Genomic DNA, 15,756 nt, shown 5'->3' with positions numbered 1-15,756 from the left:
GCGTGCTTTATGGCACAAGAAGACAAGGTAAAATCTGAATCTACTCTTACCTCAAATGATTTTCAAGAAGAATTCTCTTATGATGAATTATTAAATGCTTTTCATGATTTGTATGGTGAATGTAGAAAATTAGCTGTGAAGAATAAAAATCTTAAGAAACTAAATCTGAAAATTTCAAAAGAAAGAAATTCTAATGATGAAATACAAGATAAACTAAATTCTGAAAATAAAATTTTAAGGTTAAATTCAGAACAATTAATTCAGAAAAATCAGAATTTAATTAAAAAAAATCAAAACTTAAGTAAAGAAATTAACCAATTGAAGTCTTTTATTAACAAATTTACTGTAAGTTCAGAAAGATTAAAAATGATGTTTGAAAGCCAACATGCTGATTTTGATAAATCAAAATTTGGCTTAACTCCTTCACTTAGCAATGAATCCCTAAAGAAAAAGGTTATCAATTCACCAAGCAAACCATTAAATAAGATAACTTATTTCAAACATGAAAAGAATGGGCATAACAACTTTTTCCATCGTTCTAACACAATTAAATCAAATGGTAAAATTATTACTATTAAACAGATTTGGGTTCCAAAAGGAACCATATGTCCTAACTCTCAAGGACCCAAGCAAGCTTGGGTATCCAAAATGAAAATATGAGGATGTAGACATAGGTGTGCTAAGATACACATGGAACAAAAGAAACTTATAATATACTTATGAAAAGTTATTAACAAAAATAATAATAATAAAATCAGTAATCCTTGCATCTCATCATTATTTTTGCTTTAGTATTTGATATGAATTGCTAGTATTGATCAATTTTGTGATATAGAAAATACTTTTAGAAATATAATCAAATCATTTCGTTTTATAGTATACTTTACTCACTATTGGATAAGTTGCTAAATGATTAATCAATTTATTAAGATTAACTCTATGAATTCTCTATATGCTTGATTGAGAGTTTTTATCCATGGTATTATTGTTTATTGATCATAGATATGATAATGTGTACTTGGTGTGCTTTTGAATATATGCACTATGAATACCAAGATTAAAGAAACCATCATTGGCATATAAAATCAACTCATGCTAGTATGTACTTAATCTCAAAAGACCTTGTCATTGACTTACTTAGATTATCTTCTGAAAGGTCAAAATTTGCTATGCATGCTAACCAAGGAAACAAACAAGAATCAATTTCTAAATCTAAAGATGTTATTTCCATCACTAAGTTTTCAAAAGCTTATATTGGATTTGTTCTTGGCAAATAAAATTAAAGTATTTTCTGTATTTGCTAAATCTTGTAAAAGTATTTCAAATAAAAAAGGTTTCCAAACTGTGAAGATAAAGAGTTTAAGGCACAGTGTTGAAAACCAAAATTCTGATAAAGTTTATACAGAAAATAATATTAAATCCAATTATTTCAGCACTAAAGACACCATAAGTAAAATAGTGTTAATGGAACTCTTGAAGAAATGAAAAAGACAATGGTGTATGATAGTCTACTTAAATGATTTCTGTTAAAAGCTATCATCACTGCTTGTCATACATATGATTTCTATTATATCTATTTTTGATGAAAACTCCTTTTGATCTTCTGAAAAATAGAAAATAAACTATTGCATATCTTTCATATTTTTCAGTCGTACATGTTATGCTTGATATGTTCTTATGAAAATAATGCCAAATCTGATAGAGATATGTCTATCCTTGGATATCATTCATCAAGCAATGCATATAAAATATTCAATGAAAAGATTTTAGTTGCAGAAATATCAAGTTATTTTATTCTTTATGAGACTAATGATTTATTATCAAGATACTAAAATCAAATTATATATGTATATGGTTAATCTTTTACATATAACAATCTGAAAACATGTTAATAATTAGAACCAAATTGAGTTTTTCAGAAATGCACTTAATGAAGAAAAATTGATGACCACTAAAAGACTAAATCAAGAAAAGATGAAATAGATCTTGATGAAATTTTTGCATGATTAGAAGTAAAGATCACCATTATCATCTGCTTGCCTTATGAGCTTTATATTCTGTCAAATGAATGTGTAGAATACACTCCTATATGGTTATTTCATTAAAAAGGGATCTATGTAAAATAACCACCTTATTTGAAAACATTCATTACAAATATGATAAAGCAATTTGTGATTTGGAACAAGCATCAAAAGCATGATAGAATAATTATTTTATCATATACCTAATAGACCAGATTGTGTGATCATTATGTGCCCTTGTGCAAGACTTCAATCTAACTCTAATGAATCATAATTTATTGATAACAAATGAATCATAATCTGAATTTTGATAGAAACAATTGTTTAAGGCAATTTGATCAAAACTTAGCTAGCATGCCTTATTGATAATTATCTTAAGCAAATAGAATCTAAGCTAAATTGATGTTGAAAATAAGAAATTAATTTGACCTTGATGAATCTTCCTATTGCTTCACATGCTTGTCCTTGAACAGTCTTGGTTAATGAAACTATCTCTTTAGTTCAAGTGACATATGTTTGCTTATATTTAGGCAATCTCTTGAGTAGAGTGACTCAACATTCAATTATCATCATATCTTAGGTTGAGTTACCTAGTTAAGAAATATGCTATATAAATGGTTTTGTATCTTGAAGAAACTAAAGACTTTCTTTCAAGAAAGAAAAGGAGTTTGGTAATAATGCAGAATCCTTGAGCAAGAAAATGAGTGATTTCAGCTTGAAGGACACCTCCACATAAGATACAATAAACATTCACATGCAAACAAGAGAGAGGATCTTCTTCAGCCAAAAGTTCACACATAAGAAATCTAGTTTGGCTTGAAGAACATATAATGAATAAGTAAGTCTAGATATCTCTCTCATGAATTAGCTGAGCAAAGTCAATAACTTTAAATCTTATTATGACATGATTAAAATCATTAATTGTTAATCTTTTGATATCATGTCTCTATATATATTGATTGACTTATGCTCTTAGAAATTGTTTCATGGTTTGCACAAACTAAAATATATCTTTGACTATATCATAACCATGAAATACACAAGTATATGCTTAAAATTTTGATGTAAAATAACTTGTGAGAAGTTATGAATCCATGAGCATAATGAAAATGTTGTTTGCATGATATACATCTATATGATACATAAGATTATTTCTTTATTCTGCTCTTTCATGTAAATTACTTGGGAATAACAAAAAGAGAGAGAGATAAAGAAAAGAAAGTGGACATTATTCAAGAGATGAAAAATCTAAGCAAGGCAAGTACTCCAATCTTAAGGAAAAGCAAAACAAACATAATATATTCGGCACACTTATGAGACTTGGGTGAGCACTCTTTTGGAAGGGATAAAATTCATAATTAATTACACTTAAACAGGGAGAGTTTGAAGTGAACTTTATAAATTTTCTATATTGCTCATCATAGGGATGGTGCCAATGGGGAGGCTAGTGGTAGTACCCGGCACTATTTGACCCAACTATTCGGTGTAGGGTATATTAGGGACGGCACAAGAGGGAGGCTAGTGGTAGTACCTCGTGCCCCTTCCAACTCCACCGGATAGGGAGCAAATAGAGTATAGAGCATAAGAAAGTAAAAAAAATGAAAGACAAAATAAATGATAGTATATAAGAAGAATCAAGTCATTTTTTTTATCACTTGAAAACACACTTTAAGGATGAAATCAATGCAAGATTATATTTAAATAGGGGGAGTTTATTTAAAAAGAATTGATTTTGATCCTTAACATGCTTGTTCTTAGTATTTTTATGCATGACTTAACACATAATATATTTTGCATGTGGCATGATGTTTTGAATTATGAGTTTTCAATATTTTGTAATGCCCCATGCTTGGATAAGTTGATTGAAATAGGTCTTAACTTGGAATATGTCTTAACTTTGCTCACAAGTCTTTGCTTCACCCTTGCCTCAAACTAACTTGTGTTCCAATGCTTGAATGTTTAAAATACTACATAAAGTTTTTTTTAAGTAATATTAAAAAGAAATTTCAGTTTTATCATTCACGATTAACTTTGAAAGTTAAATAGATTTACAAAAAGAAGAAGAGAAGGATATTTCTATTTAGGCAAAATGAATTGATCTTGATCTATCTTTCTACTTGCCTAACTTGGATACATAATATCCTAATACTTGTTAAAATATCCTCCATTTTGTATCGAAACTCAACATTAAATACAAAGAATCTGAAAGTGCTCTAATGTTATTGAAATATGTGTCTTCAATCATAATGATTTAAGATGAGCTACAATGTGGAAGATACATATCTCAAATTATGACTTTGAAAGTCTCTATTGAAAATCTTTTGAATCTGATTTTATATAAAAGCTTAAACTCAATATGATTGCTAAATAAAATCTTAATGTAAGAAAAACAGAATTAATTTACTTAAAATCTTGATGCCTTGGTTGATTGCTCCGATACGCATCCGAAACATATCATTACTTATCTTTAGAGTGTACCAATATTGGTCTAAATGATGTGTCTTTCAATGATCTTAATTGCAAACAAATATTTTTAAATATATGATTTTATTTTGATATTAAAAAGATTTATTGTGCTTCATGTATACATTGCTGAAAAACTATAATTAAGAAATTGAGTTCTATAAATATATATACTTCAATGATCATCTATATGTTTTTCTCTCCTACATTATTAAAGACTTCCATCAATATATATATATATATATATATATTATTAAGAGAGTGAATGATCTTAAGTCTAGAAACATTTCAGCTCACTCAAATGATTCTTAAAAGAAAGAAAATGTAAATGCTTTTAAAAGAATTTGAGCTTCAAATGAATCATTTTCTGATTAATATTTCAGTACATTTTCTCAAAGATTAAGAGGAAGCATAACTTGTTCTTGAAAGATTAAAAAGAGTGATTGCTATAAATTTTGAATAATTCTAGATCACTCTACATTCTTGATATCATAAAGTTTCAGTTTTATTCACGTTTATCATTAAAATCTGAAATTCAACAAAAGAAAAGAATGATCAATTGAGGGGGAGAAAGAAAATCTTAGAAGGAGAGATCTTATGGAACTTAATCGCATAAATCTATAACTAAAGGAGAGAGAAAGCATACTAAATGAAAAGTGATCCTAATGCTCTCCAATATGTCTCATCTGAAATTTAATCTGAAAATCTTTATGATACACCTTGAGGCTTGTTATTTGGTTAATATATCTTATGCATAAATCATGAACCAAATTGCAATTCAAATAGTTGATCTTAAGAGCCTCTAACTTAATGAAAAAGGGGGAGAATAACATGTTGAATTTTTTTTTTTTGAGTATCTCTTAGAAAATCTATTTTGAAATTCACTAATGAGTCCAAATTGGCTTGCTCTTTAGAACTTAAATTGTGTGCCAATTCATATTTTTTATGTATCAAATTGTGCTTATTTTCTAAAAGAACAAAAGAAAGTCTTTAAAAGAGCTCTGAGATGAATCATAAATTGCATGAATTCATATTTTGGTATTTGTGCCCCAATGCTCTTATTATCATAAAAGAACCTTGAAGTCATTAAGAATTAATGATCCAACATGATGATATGTCTTTCAAATATATAAGTTTTGATCTTTTATTCTGAAAATCAATTAAATTGCTCTCATGTTGATAAAATACTTAATAGATTGGGCAAAAGGTCTTAAATGAACAAGCTTTCATACTTATTAAAGAGAGGTTAGATTTCCACTCATGTGTTTCCTTGAATATCATTTGTGGTACTTCTTGTATTAACCTAAGGAAGATTCCACCTATACTTGATTAGAAAACTATCTGTGGTATCAAACTAGAAAACTTCTTGAAATCACATTCGATGTGTTCTGCTCTGAAATTATCTTAATTAGCTCTGATCTATGCTCATTAATCTGATTCTAATATTATTGCATTGAGTTTTATGATTCATATCCTTGCAATAATTTGACATGCAAATCAGAGTACAATAAGAAAAAGAAATATTTGAGTATTCTTATCTTTGTGCTTAATGTTTCACTATCTTTTTGATGTTGTCAAAAAAGGGGAGAAATATCTAAGTATATGCTCATAATGCTTTGTGTTTTGCATTGAACACCAACTCAGCTTAAATTGAAATATGTTGATTGTGTTAAGCTGATTAAATCTAAAGCATTATCATGAAGTATGTTTTTAAATATATATGTTTTCTACTTCATGCAACTTAGCTATGTATTACTTCTAGAACACAATATATTCTATATTGCATATACTCCAAGTTTTGTCATCATCAAAAAGGGGGAGACTGATGACCCAAAGATTGATTTAAAGATTGATTTTGATGATCACAAAACCTTGAAGTATAAATACTAATGTTTGTGTTGCAAGAAGAAAGATTATTTATTTTGCAAGGAACATAGCAAGTTGGAAGAATTCAAGAAGGCCTCCAAAGCTCTCAAGAAAAGTTAGAAGAAAGCCACACCTCATTGGCCCAAGATTCAAGTTCAAAGGCTTCAATTTAGAAGAGCAAGTTTTAAGAAAAAATTCAAAGGAAAGGCACTCGAGTCGACTCCTACAGTTCCGAGTCGACTCCAAGGAGCAACAGACAGCCGGACAGAAAGATTCATCTCAGAATCTGTCAACGAGTCGACTCCTGAAGAGCGCGAGTCGACTCCGATGCTTGCCGAGTCGAGTCCTAAGGAAGCAAGAGTCGACTCCCAGAGAAATACAAGGCAGAAGAGTCAGAGAGCAGTTTTCGGGTCTGAGATTCGAGTCGACTCCAGTGGAACGCGAGTCGACTCCGATGGTTGGCAAGTCGACTCCAAAGAAAGTGAGAGTCGACTCTCAGAGGAACACAAGCAAAAAATCAGAGAGCCAACTTTCGGACACTGAGAGCCGAGTCGACTCCCGCAAAATCCGAGTCGACTCCGAGGCAGCGCAACCCCAAAGACAGAAGACGGTATTTTCGTCTCTGAGAGGCGAGTCGACTCCAAGACAGTTCGAGTCGACTCCAAGGCAGCGCGACCCCAAAAGACAGAAGACTGTTTTTGGATACTGAGGGTCGAGTCGACTCCGAGACAGTTCGAGTCGACTCCAAGACTGCACGAGCCAAAAGACAGAAGATCGGGAGTTCGGCCTCTGAGCGCCGAGTCGACTCCCAGAATTCACGAGTCGACTCGAGTGAGCCAAGTTGAAGAATACATCTATGGATTCCTTGGGATGGCCGACTCCAAAAGTGCAAGGTCAGCTCCAGATTTTGGGGAGTCGACTCCCAGTCGAGAAGACCACTTCAATTCAAATCTGGAACAGTTGCCGAGCCGACTCCAGAAAAGCATGAGTCGACTCCTGCTACAGCCGAGTCGACTCCAGATCGCGCGAGTCGACTCCGAGCCCAACGGATACATTGTCAGAATGTGCAGACGGGTCATAATGGCTCTATTTTTGTCTCTAACGTTTAGTTTTTGTTTCCACGCCACCAAAAGCTATAAAATCAAGAGGAGAGCTAGGGGAGAAGGTATGGAAGTGGGAGAGAACATTTAGAGAAGAGATCTCAAAGAGATTACAAGGAAAATCTTCCATAAGCACAAAAGGGCCATCCAAAGCGAAATAGAGAGAAGAAGAGCATCCAAGTGAATCCCAAAGCTTCCTCTCCATCCGTGTGCTGCCTCCGTGATCCTCTACTTCGTGCCAAATCAGAAGAGGGTCAAGTAAAGAAGAAGCCGAGCTCCTTCATCTTCAAAACTCGTTTGAGGGCTTCTCTTTACTCTACTTGTTTATATTGTTACATTTGCTTGTTTAAGAAGCTTTGATTTGTTTTAAACCTTTGTTTTAATATCTTGTAACTTGATTCAATCAAGGGATTGAATCAAGGGGTTAAGGTTTGTTGGTGAGCCAAAGGGAAAACCAACGGTGTAAGGTTGTGGTTGGTGAGCCTGTGGGAAAACCAACTGGGTTTGATTGTGAACCCAGGAAAACAATCGGTTGGTTCTAGTCGGTGAGCCTGTGAAAACCGACCGAGTTCGTTGTTATCTCGCAAAACAACAAGTTGGGTTGTGAGCTTGTAAAACAACCGGCTGTAATCTGTAGGATTATAGTGGAATTCCCAAGAGGTCTTGGGGAGTGGATGTAGGTGCTGGGGTGCACCGAACCACTATATGTTTGTTGTGTTTGTGATGCTTTTTGTCATTGTCTAACTTGCTTACTTAGATATATTGCTTGCTTAACTCTTATCTACGCATCCCTTAGTTGCAAGCATACTCAATTTACTTAATCAAGTCCCATTCAATAAATCATACTGTTGCTAAGTTTAAATTCCACTGCGCATCTATACAACTTAGCATAATTATTTGAAAAGTCTTAGAAGTAGTTTAAAAGTTTTAAAAGACCCAATTCACCCCCCCTCTTGGGTTGTATCTACTGGGCAACAGTGATAAATTGACGTGTTTGCCGGTGTGACTGATTGACTTGTCTGATGATATGACAATGAGAAGACATATAAAAGATGTTAGTTGTAGCAATGACAAAGCTCAGAGAGAAGACAACCAAAGGTCGATGATCCTCGTAGATGGAGATACCATAAAAGAGGAGCAAGAGACCTTGGACTGGATAGTGAATGAGCTGGAGGCAACAAATAAAACCAAAGGTGGAGAGAAAGGGGCGAGCGACGGTGAGGAGAGATGACCGAAGATATGAAGCTGAGAAAAAAAGTAGTGGAGAGGAGCTATGGATCCATTAGAAAATAAAGAACTTCGGATGTTAATTTACTGAAAATAGAATATATGTAGATCTACTAAAAAATATGAAATTTTCGAATGTTGATTCACTAGTTAATAGAGGATCCATAGAGAAATGAAGGATCTGTAAATCCACCAAAAACCAGAGGATTTTCAAGTATTGATTCACTAGAAAATAGAGATCAATAAATTGGCTATAGTGGTCTTCAAAGTTTCTAGATATGGCAACAATGATCATAGTAAGGGCAGAGGGGATAGCGCTAGCAGATTAGATAATTATGGCTCTGATACCATGTTAAAATATTTGCAGAAAAGAAGAAAACTAAGAAAAAATAGAGAGAGAGAAAAGTGATTTTATTTCTCTATTTTATCATATTCGGTACATCTTAGGGGTTATATATATTCATATACATACTCCATATAAAAAAATAATATAGGCTGATATAGGATCATACTAATAAAAGAAAATATTATGGGCGATATATGTTGTTACGTGATCCCTAAAATCACTCTAGCAAGAATATGCTAATAAAAGAAAATAATATAGGTTGATACATGATCGTGTTAATAAAAAAAATATTATAAGCGATGCATGTTATTATGTGATTTCTAAAATTATGTTAACACGGGAGAGGTGGAAACGAAGGCTAGCGCAATGCTTGATAGGAATGCATGAGATATGGTGTGGTGGTCGGGAGGGATGGTGGATCGAAATCTGCATATAAATTTGTATACGAGGTTAAAGCCTTGGGTCGGACCGGAGCCGCGTTCATCCGATGCCGTCGTGGGCTCAAGTCACTCGATTTTTTTGTGAACAGGTGGCGAACGAAGGCTCTGCCAACGCACAGCCTCCGTTTTAATATAGATAAATTAGATACACGTGGATGGAAATGACATGGCTGCTTGCATGTCATTTCTTCTTCTCACTGCATGAAGATATTTTGGGGATATGGCATCCCCAGGTGCGTATTTCTTTGAAGCATTCAACATGGTAAGGCCATGGTACCTTTTTTAATACCATGAAAGTGATTGATTATAATAATGTAATATTGACTATACCGAGGCCTAGGGCCTTCCAATGTTTCTGCTAACTAGTGGAAATATCACACATGGATCAGGAAAATGAGCAGCCCGCGTAATGCATCATGTATGGCTGGAAATTAGGAAGGTTGGGTTCGATTTCTTTCTAGTATGGTGCTCTTCAAAGTAATGGTGAAGGCACCCTAGGCTATGCTTTTAATTGGATATAAAGCCTGCGGGGTCTTTGTAACTGAAAAGTGGAGAGGCTATTAGCATGAGCTAAGCAGAAGTCAAATGTTGAAAATAGTCTATCCTAACCTTGTTAAAGGTAAAATTTTTTGTTAGACTAGATCCGCCGTTGAACTACTGAACTAGTGGACCGGTCTAACTAGAAAGCAACACGGACTCAGCTCTTCTTTTTTTTTCTCCTTTTTTTTGTTTGTTCATATTTAGCCGTGTTGCTTTCTAGTTTGGCTTAGTACCTGATTCAACTAATATTTTTTTTTTAAAGAGTTTAACAGTTTTTAACAATAAAAAAGAAAAAAAAAAGTTCAACAACTCTCTTGAGTGATGTTGCAATTCCATTGTGATGGCATCTTTTCTGTTCCCTTTTCTTGGTTTAGTCTGTTCGATCATAAACATCTTAGCAAGAATCTTATACTGATCAAATTGTTGGCCTATCATCTTATGGAAGCTGGATGCTCAGGCCTCATTGCTTAGATGATGGCTATGCTTGTCTTGCAATGTGACATTTGTTTGTATCACACTTGAAGATATTTTTGTAATACGGTGTCAGGCATCCCTAGGTGCATTTTTTTTTTTTTTTTTTGAAGCATTCATTATAGGGGCCATATTTCCTACTATCTCAAAACTATTTAATAGAATAATTATTAGATGGATCAGTTCCACCAAATGAGCTAATAATAGGCTAGTCTTACACGGAGACATATAAAAAAGGAGAAAAAAATAATCGTAATACAATCGCGTTTGCGCATGCTGCTTTGAGTTGCCCAACAGCTGAGTTGGATCTAATCCAACTAAAAATTAGTCATATTTCTGCCCCAACGATATAGTTTAACAACAGCTAACTACGAGAATCTACAGCCATAAATGTTTGACTATAATTTTTCAGGCTATCATCCGTGATGCCAGCCGGCAACGACATCGACCGCTTGTAAGCGGACAAGAACCGAATCCGGTTCCATATCTTGACACGGATCATGTTCCACATCCTGAAACGGAAACAAAATCCATAGAGGTCCCCGGCATCCAAATCAAACTCAGTACACGTGTATGGAAAAGCCATCTCCTGACGGCTGCTTGCTCTTAGGATCCAACTATGTGATCTGTTCCAGCCCCTCCCGTTCTTGTCTTCCCCAGTCTTGAGCTAATGGGTAAGCAACGAGCTCCCAGGCAATCCTCTCTTCAATATTCATAGCTTCCATCATCTCAAATCGAAACACCGAGGACCAAGAAAGAGAATGGCCAGCATAATCTTAACCTCCCTTGCCAAACTCACCACAAAAATATTATCCTCCTTTGGGTCCTCGCCAGCCTCCAATGTAGCAGAAGAGCTCGACAAGCTTATGACCACGGTTGCCGAGATCAGATCCCAGATCGCTGATGCGGAGAAGAGGGAGATAAAGGAGGAGTCCGTCAAGCTTTGGCTCTTTGAGCTCAAACAAGTCGCGTATGATGCTGAGGACATACTCAGTGACTTCGACTATGAGCTGCTGCGAGTGGAAATGGAGCGTGGCCTCCAACTCGATACCCGGAAGAGGAAACGGGAGGCACCCAATCCATCCTCATCATTTTTCACTCAATTCAAGAGGCCAGCGCAGACTGCTCGACCTCCGCCGGCCGCAGTCGAGGAGATGGACGCAGCTGACGAGCCTGTCAAGCTTTGGCACTTCGGGGCCAAACAAATGGCTTATGGTGCGGAGGCCATGGTAGCCAGCATCGACTATGAGATGATGGCCGTCGACATTGATCAAAACCTTCGCATCGGCGCCGACACTGAAATGCGCGAGGTAAATCATACCAACCCTTCTCTTGTAGCATTAGATGCTCCATTCCAGCATGACTTGTTGAGAAGGATAAAGATGGTTATGGAGAGGTTTGATGAGATTAACAAAGATCGAGTTACACTCTGCTTGAGGGAGGAAGAAGGTATCAGGAGAGCTGAAACCAACATTAGACGGTCCACCTCATTAGCAGATCTCTCAGAAATATATGGTAGAGAGGATGATAAGAACAGGATAGTGAATGCACTGTTGTCAGCTGATGGTGAGTCTGATAACCACGCTATACCTGTTGTTTCTATTGTTGCCATGGGTGGGATGGGCAAGACAACCCTTGCTAAGCTTGTCTATAACGATAAGAGAGTGGAACAACATTTTCAAGTAAGGTCATGGGTCTGGGTGTCTGAAGTTTATGATGAGATTAGGCTGACAAGAGCAATTATCGAGTCTGTAACTGATCAAATATGCAACCTCAGGAATCCTGATGAACTTCAGGATGAACTGAGCAGAGTACTTTCAGGGAAGAGGTTTCTGCTTGTATTAGATGATATTTGGAACGAGGATCCGATCCATTGGGAAACACTACAAGCATCCTTAATTAGTGGAGCAAAAGGGAGCCGAGTCATGATCACCACCCGATACGAGAATGCAGCATCGATCATGGGCGCACAGCCGTTTCTTCGCTTAGGTGGTTTGGGGAGAAGTGATTGCTGGGCCTTGTTCTGCCGGCATGCATTCTATGGCTACCAAGCTGCTGCCTCACCAAGCCTGATAGCAATTGGTTGGAAGATTGTGGAGAAGTGCAAAGGTGTGCCTTTGATGGTGAAGACACTTGGGGGTCTCTTATCTTCTGAAACCAGTGAAGAAAACTGGGATGAGATTTTGACGAGTGATGTATGGGATCTGGACGAGGGTGAAGAGAGCATCCTGAGGGTTCTAAGGTTGAGCTATCATCATTTGCCTGCAGCTCTCAAGCCATGTTTCACATATTGTGCGGTATTTCCTAAAGGCCATGAGTTTGAGATGGAAAGACTGGTCAGGATGTGGGTAGCACAAGGTTTTATTCACACAGAGGATACCAAGGAGATGGAAGAAACAGGGCGTGCATATGTTGACGATCTACTAAGGAGGTCATTGTTTCAAGATCCATCTCACTTCGATTATAAGCTCAATTTCACAATGCATGATCTCATCCACGACCTGGCAAAATCCATAGCAGGAGAAGAATGTTCTATAAAAGAATATGCAGAATCACAAGGCATTACCTGGAATAAATATGTCCGCCATTTATCAATTCTTGTAAGCAATGAACTATCTGTGTCATTTGAGCAAGGTGAAGAGCATGATGCATTAAGGTCGCTCTTGCTACATCCAGGTTGGCGCACCATTTTTTGGCTCGAAAGAGATTTTTTCGCGAACCCAAGATTGCAACATCTTCGAGTACTCTGTTTAAATCGCAGTGGAATCGCCGAGGTGCCAGATGCAATAGGCAACCTAAAACAATTGAGATATCTTGGCCTCTCTGCTACAAGGATTAAAAGGTTGCCAGAATCTTTGTGCAACCTGTATAACTTGCAGACGCTTGACCTCCAATTTTGCAACGGCCTTGTGGAGTTGCCAAGAGATATCAAGCATTTGATTAACCTGCGTCACCTTGTTATCCACAATAAATTTACTGCTCCAAGTTTTGTGAGTTTTTTTTTCCGGGGTGAGAAACTTATGTTACCACCAGGCATTGGAAGACTAACTAGACTCCAGACACTACCACTGTTCACTGCGAGTGGAGAGGAAAGATATGCTGGGATTGCAGAACTGAAGGACTTGAATGATCTCCAAGGAAAGCTTTCCATAGTGGATCTCCATAACATAACGCATGACCGCATAGGTGAAGCCAAGGAGGCAAAACTAAGGCTCAAGGAACGCCTCAGCTGGTTGGTTCTAAAATGGGACAATTCTATGAGTTTTATTGGCTCAAGGAATGAGGATGATGAGGTGGTGCTTGAAAGTCTCCAGCCTCACACCACCATCCAGCGCCTCGAGATAGAAGGATACAAGTGGTGCAGATTTCCCGCCTGGTTGGGGAATCCTTCCTTCTCAAATGTAGTAGATATACAGCTTTCACATTGTGTCAGCTTGGAGCAGCTCCCAGCTCTTGGCCAGCTTCCATCCCTCAAGGTTCTCGAAGTGTTCAGCATGCAGAGTTTGCGACGAATAGGCCATGAGTTCTATGGAGACACAAAGGTGACATTCCCCTCACTCCAAAGACTACTACTCAAAATGTTGCCAAAATGGGAAGAATGGTTGCATGTACCAGAAGAGGGACATGCATTTCCTTGCCTTCAGAATCTTGCAATCTTGAAATGTCCAAAAATTACATCGCTGTCTTTGTTCGGCTTTACTGCGCTGAAGAAGCTTCAGATAGATCAGTGCGAAAAGCTTGCAGTGATCAATGGTTTAGATAAGTGTTGGTCAGTGTTGAAACAGAAGCATGACCATCCACATTCAGAATCTTTAAGATGTGGAACATGTCCAGACCTTGAATATTTGGATGAGCGGCGGTTACCGATGGCACTTGAGACTCTGGATATTACTGGATGCCCATCACTCACCAAGTCTTGAATTAGTTCTGCTAAAGAGCTATCAAAATCCTCATGACTTAGGTAATGCATGTTATCTATTGTAAATTTCCTCCATCCTTTGTTGGTTCTTCATATCCTTATTTTGTGCCATAACTGAGTCTTGCCTTATGATCTAAATACAGGAAAAATTTGGACAAGAGCTAAAGATTATAACCTCAGAGAAATTCCTGATGCAAGTGCATATATAACCTGTGTGCCAGGACCTTGTGGCCTCTCTTGTGTTCTGATATGGATTGGTCCACATAAGATAAGAGGCGTGCAGTCTCACTAGAAGAGGCTGTGATTACAATAAGTGGAACCCCGAAAGTAATTGGTTGAGAAGATCAAATGATGGCTGTCCTAATCAGTTAAATTGTAGTGTTTGTGATGTAATTTAGTAAGGAATGATTCTGCTCGGAGTCGTGTACATGTTTTATGTGCCCTTAACAGTTCATTATTTTCAAGATCTCAATTCATTAGCCAATCACTTTGCAGGTTCTTCCCAACAACTCAAATTTCGATAGAATATACTGCATCTGCATTTGTCATGAGCTACTAAAAGTTCAACCTTGCAACACAATTTCATTGTCCTTTTTATATCTGAATTGCATAGTTGAAAGAGAAGATGTGCGCAGAAGAGAGCTCTGTATGCGTGACTGCTTCTTTGGCTTTTCCTTTTTGTTTTCTCTATTCCATTCTCATGCAAGCATTTGAAATTTAGCGATAAAAGTGCTTGTATACTTCTTTTTGTAGATCTTAACTCTTTGAGCAGACACATTCCATGCAATAATGAATGAGATCATTATGGAAAATCCTAATTTTATCTCATGGAAAATCTGCTGATCCAAATGGATGAGACAACACTGAATGGTTATGGTTATTCCTCATGAGGTATTTACCTATGCTTTTTTCCAAATAAAGTATGGGTGCATTGTGTTTAAAAGAAAAGTTCAGAGAATACAGGGGGAAAAGAAACATAGAGAGCAGGGCCCTTTATTCAGTAGGTAAAAAAAGGTGAAAACATCTGTTGGACTTTGGGTATTGGACCCAAATTGGGATGCCCATGATAGATTAACCTTGTCCAATCCAAACGCAGTTCCACAAAAGGATAGTTACCATCTTGAGGGAGGGATAGAGTCCAATATTACTTCTAGAAAATCACTGGAGATGATAGAGTTTGACTCTCACTCAGTTGCTTGAGGTGATTAGGGATTTCATCTTTATAATAGAGAGCAATACCTCAATGGTATATGAAAGAATCACACAAAGATCACAAGCATTGAGAGGATCAAAGATTCAAGGAACCGCGATAAGCAAGCAGCCGGATGCATGAAGAAATCCAAGAGGTTCTCCATCAATGCTC

General features: G+C 36.6%; 1 protein-coding gene across 1 annotated transcript; it reads left to right on the top strand.

Moving 5' to 3' along the window:
• The first annotated feature begins 11,148 nt into the window (after nt 1-11,148).
• LOC120113376 (putative disease resistance RPP13-like protein 1) lies at nt 11,149-15,217 on the top strand. Its single transcript, XM_039134515.1, has 2 exons — nt 11,149-14,435; nt 14,537-15,217. Exon 1 carries the CDS (start codon nt 11,236-11,238, stop codon nt 14,392-14,394), a length of 3,159 nt encoding a protein of 1,052 aa, XP_038990443.1. The 5' UTR covers nt 11,149-11,235; the 3' UTR covers nt 14,395-14,435; nt 14,537-15,217.
• Nucleotides 15,218-15,756: the final 539 nt, after the last annotated feature.

This window comes from Phoenix dactylifera, chromosome 16 (assembly GCF_009389715.1).
Source record: "Phoenix dactylifera cultivar Barhee BC4 chromosome 16, palm_55x_up_171113_PBpolish2nd_filt_p, whole genome shotgun sequence".
Taxonomy (NCBI): Eukaryota; Viridiplantae; Streptophyta; class Magnoliopsida; order Arecales; family Arecaceae; genus Phoenix; species Phoenix dactylifera.
The sequence above is the reverse complement of the archived record's forward strand: the minus strand, read 5'-3'. Positions and strand labels throughout refer to the sequence as shown.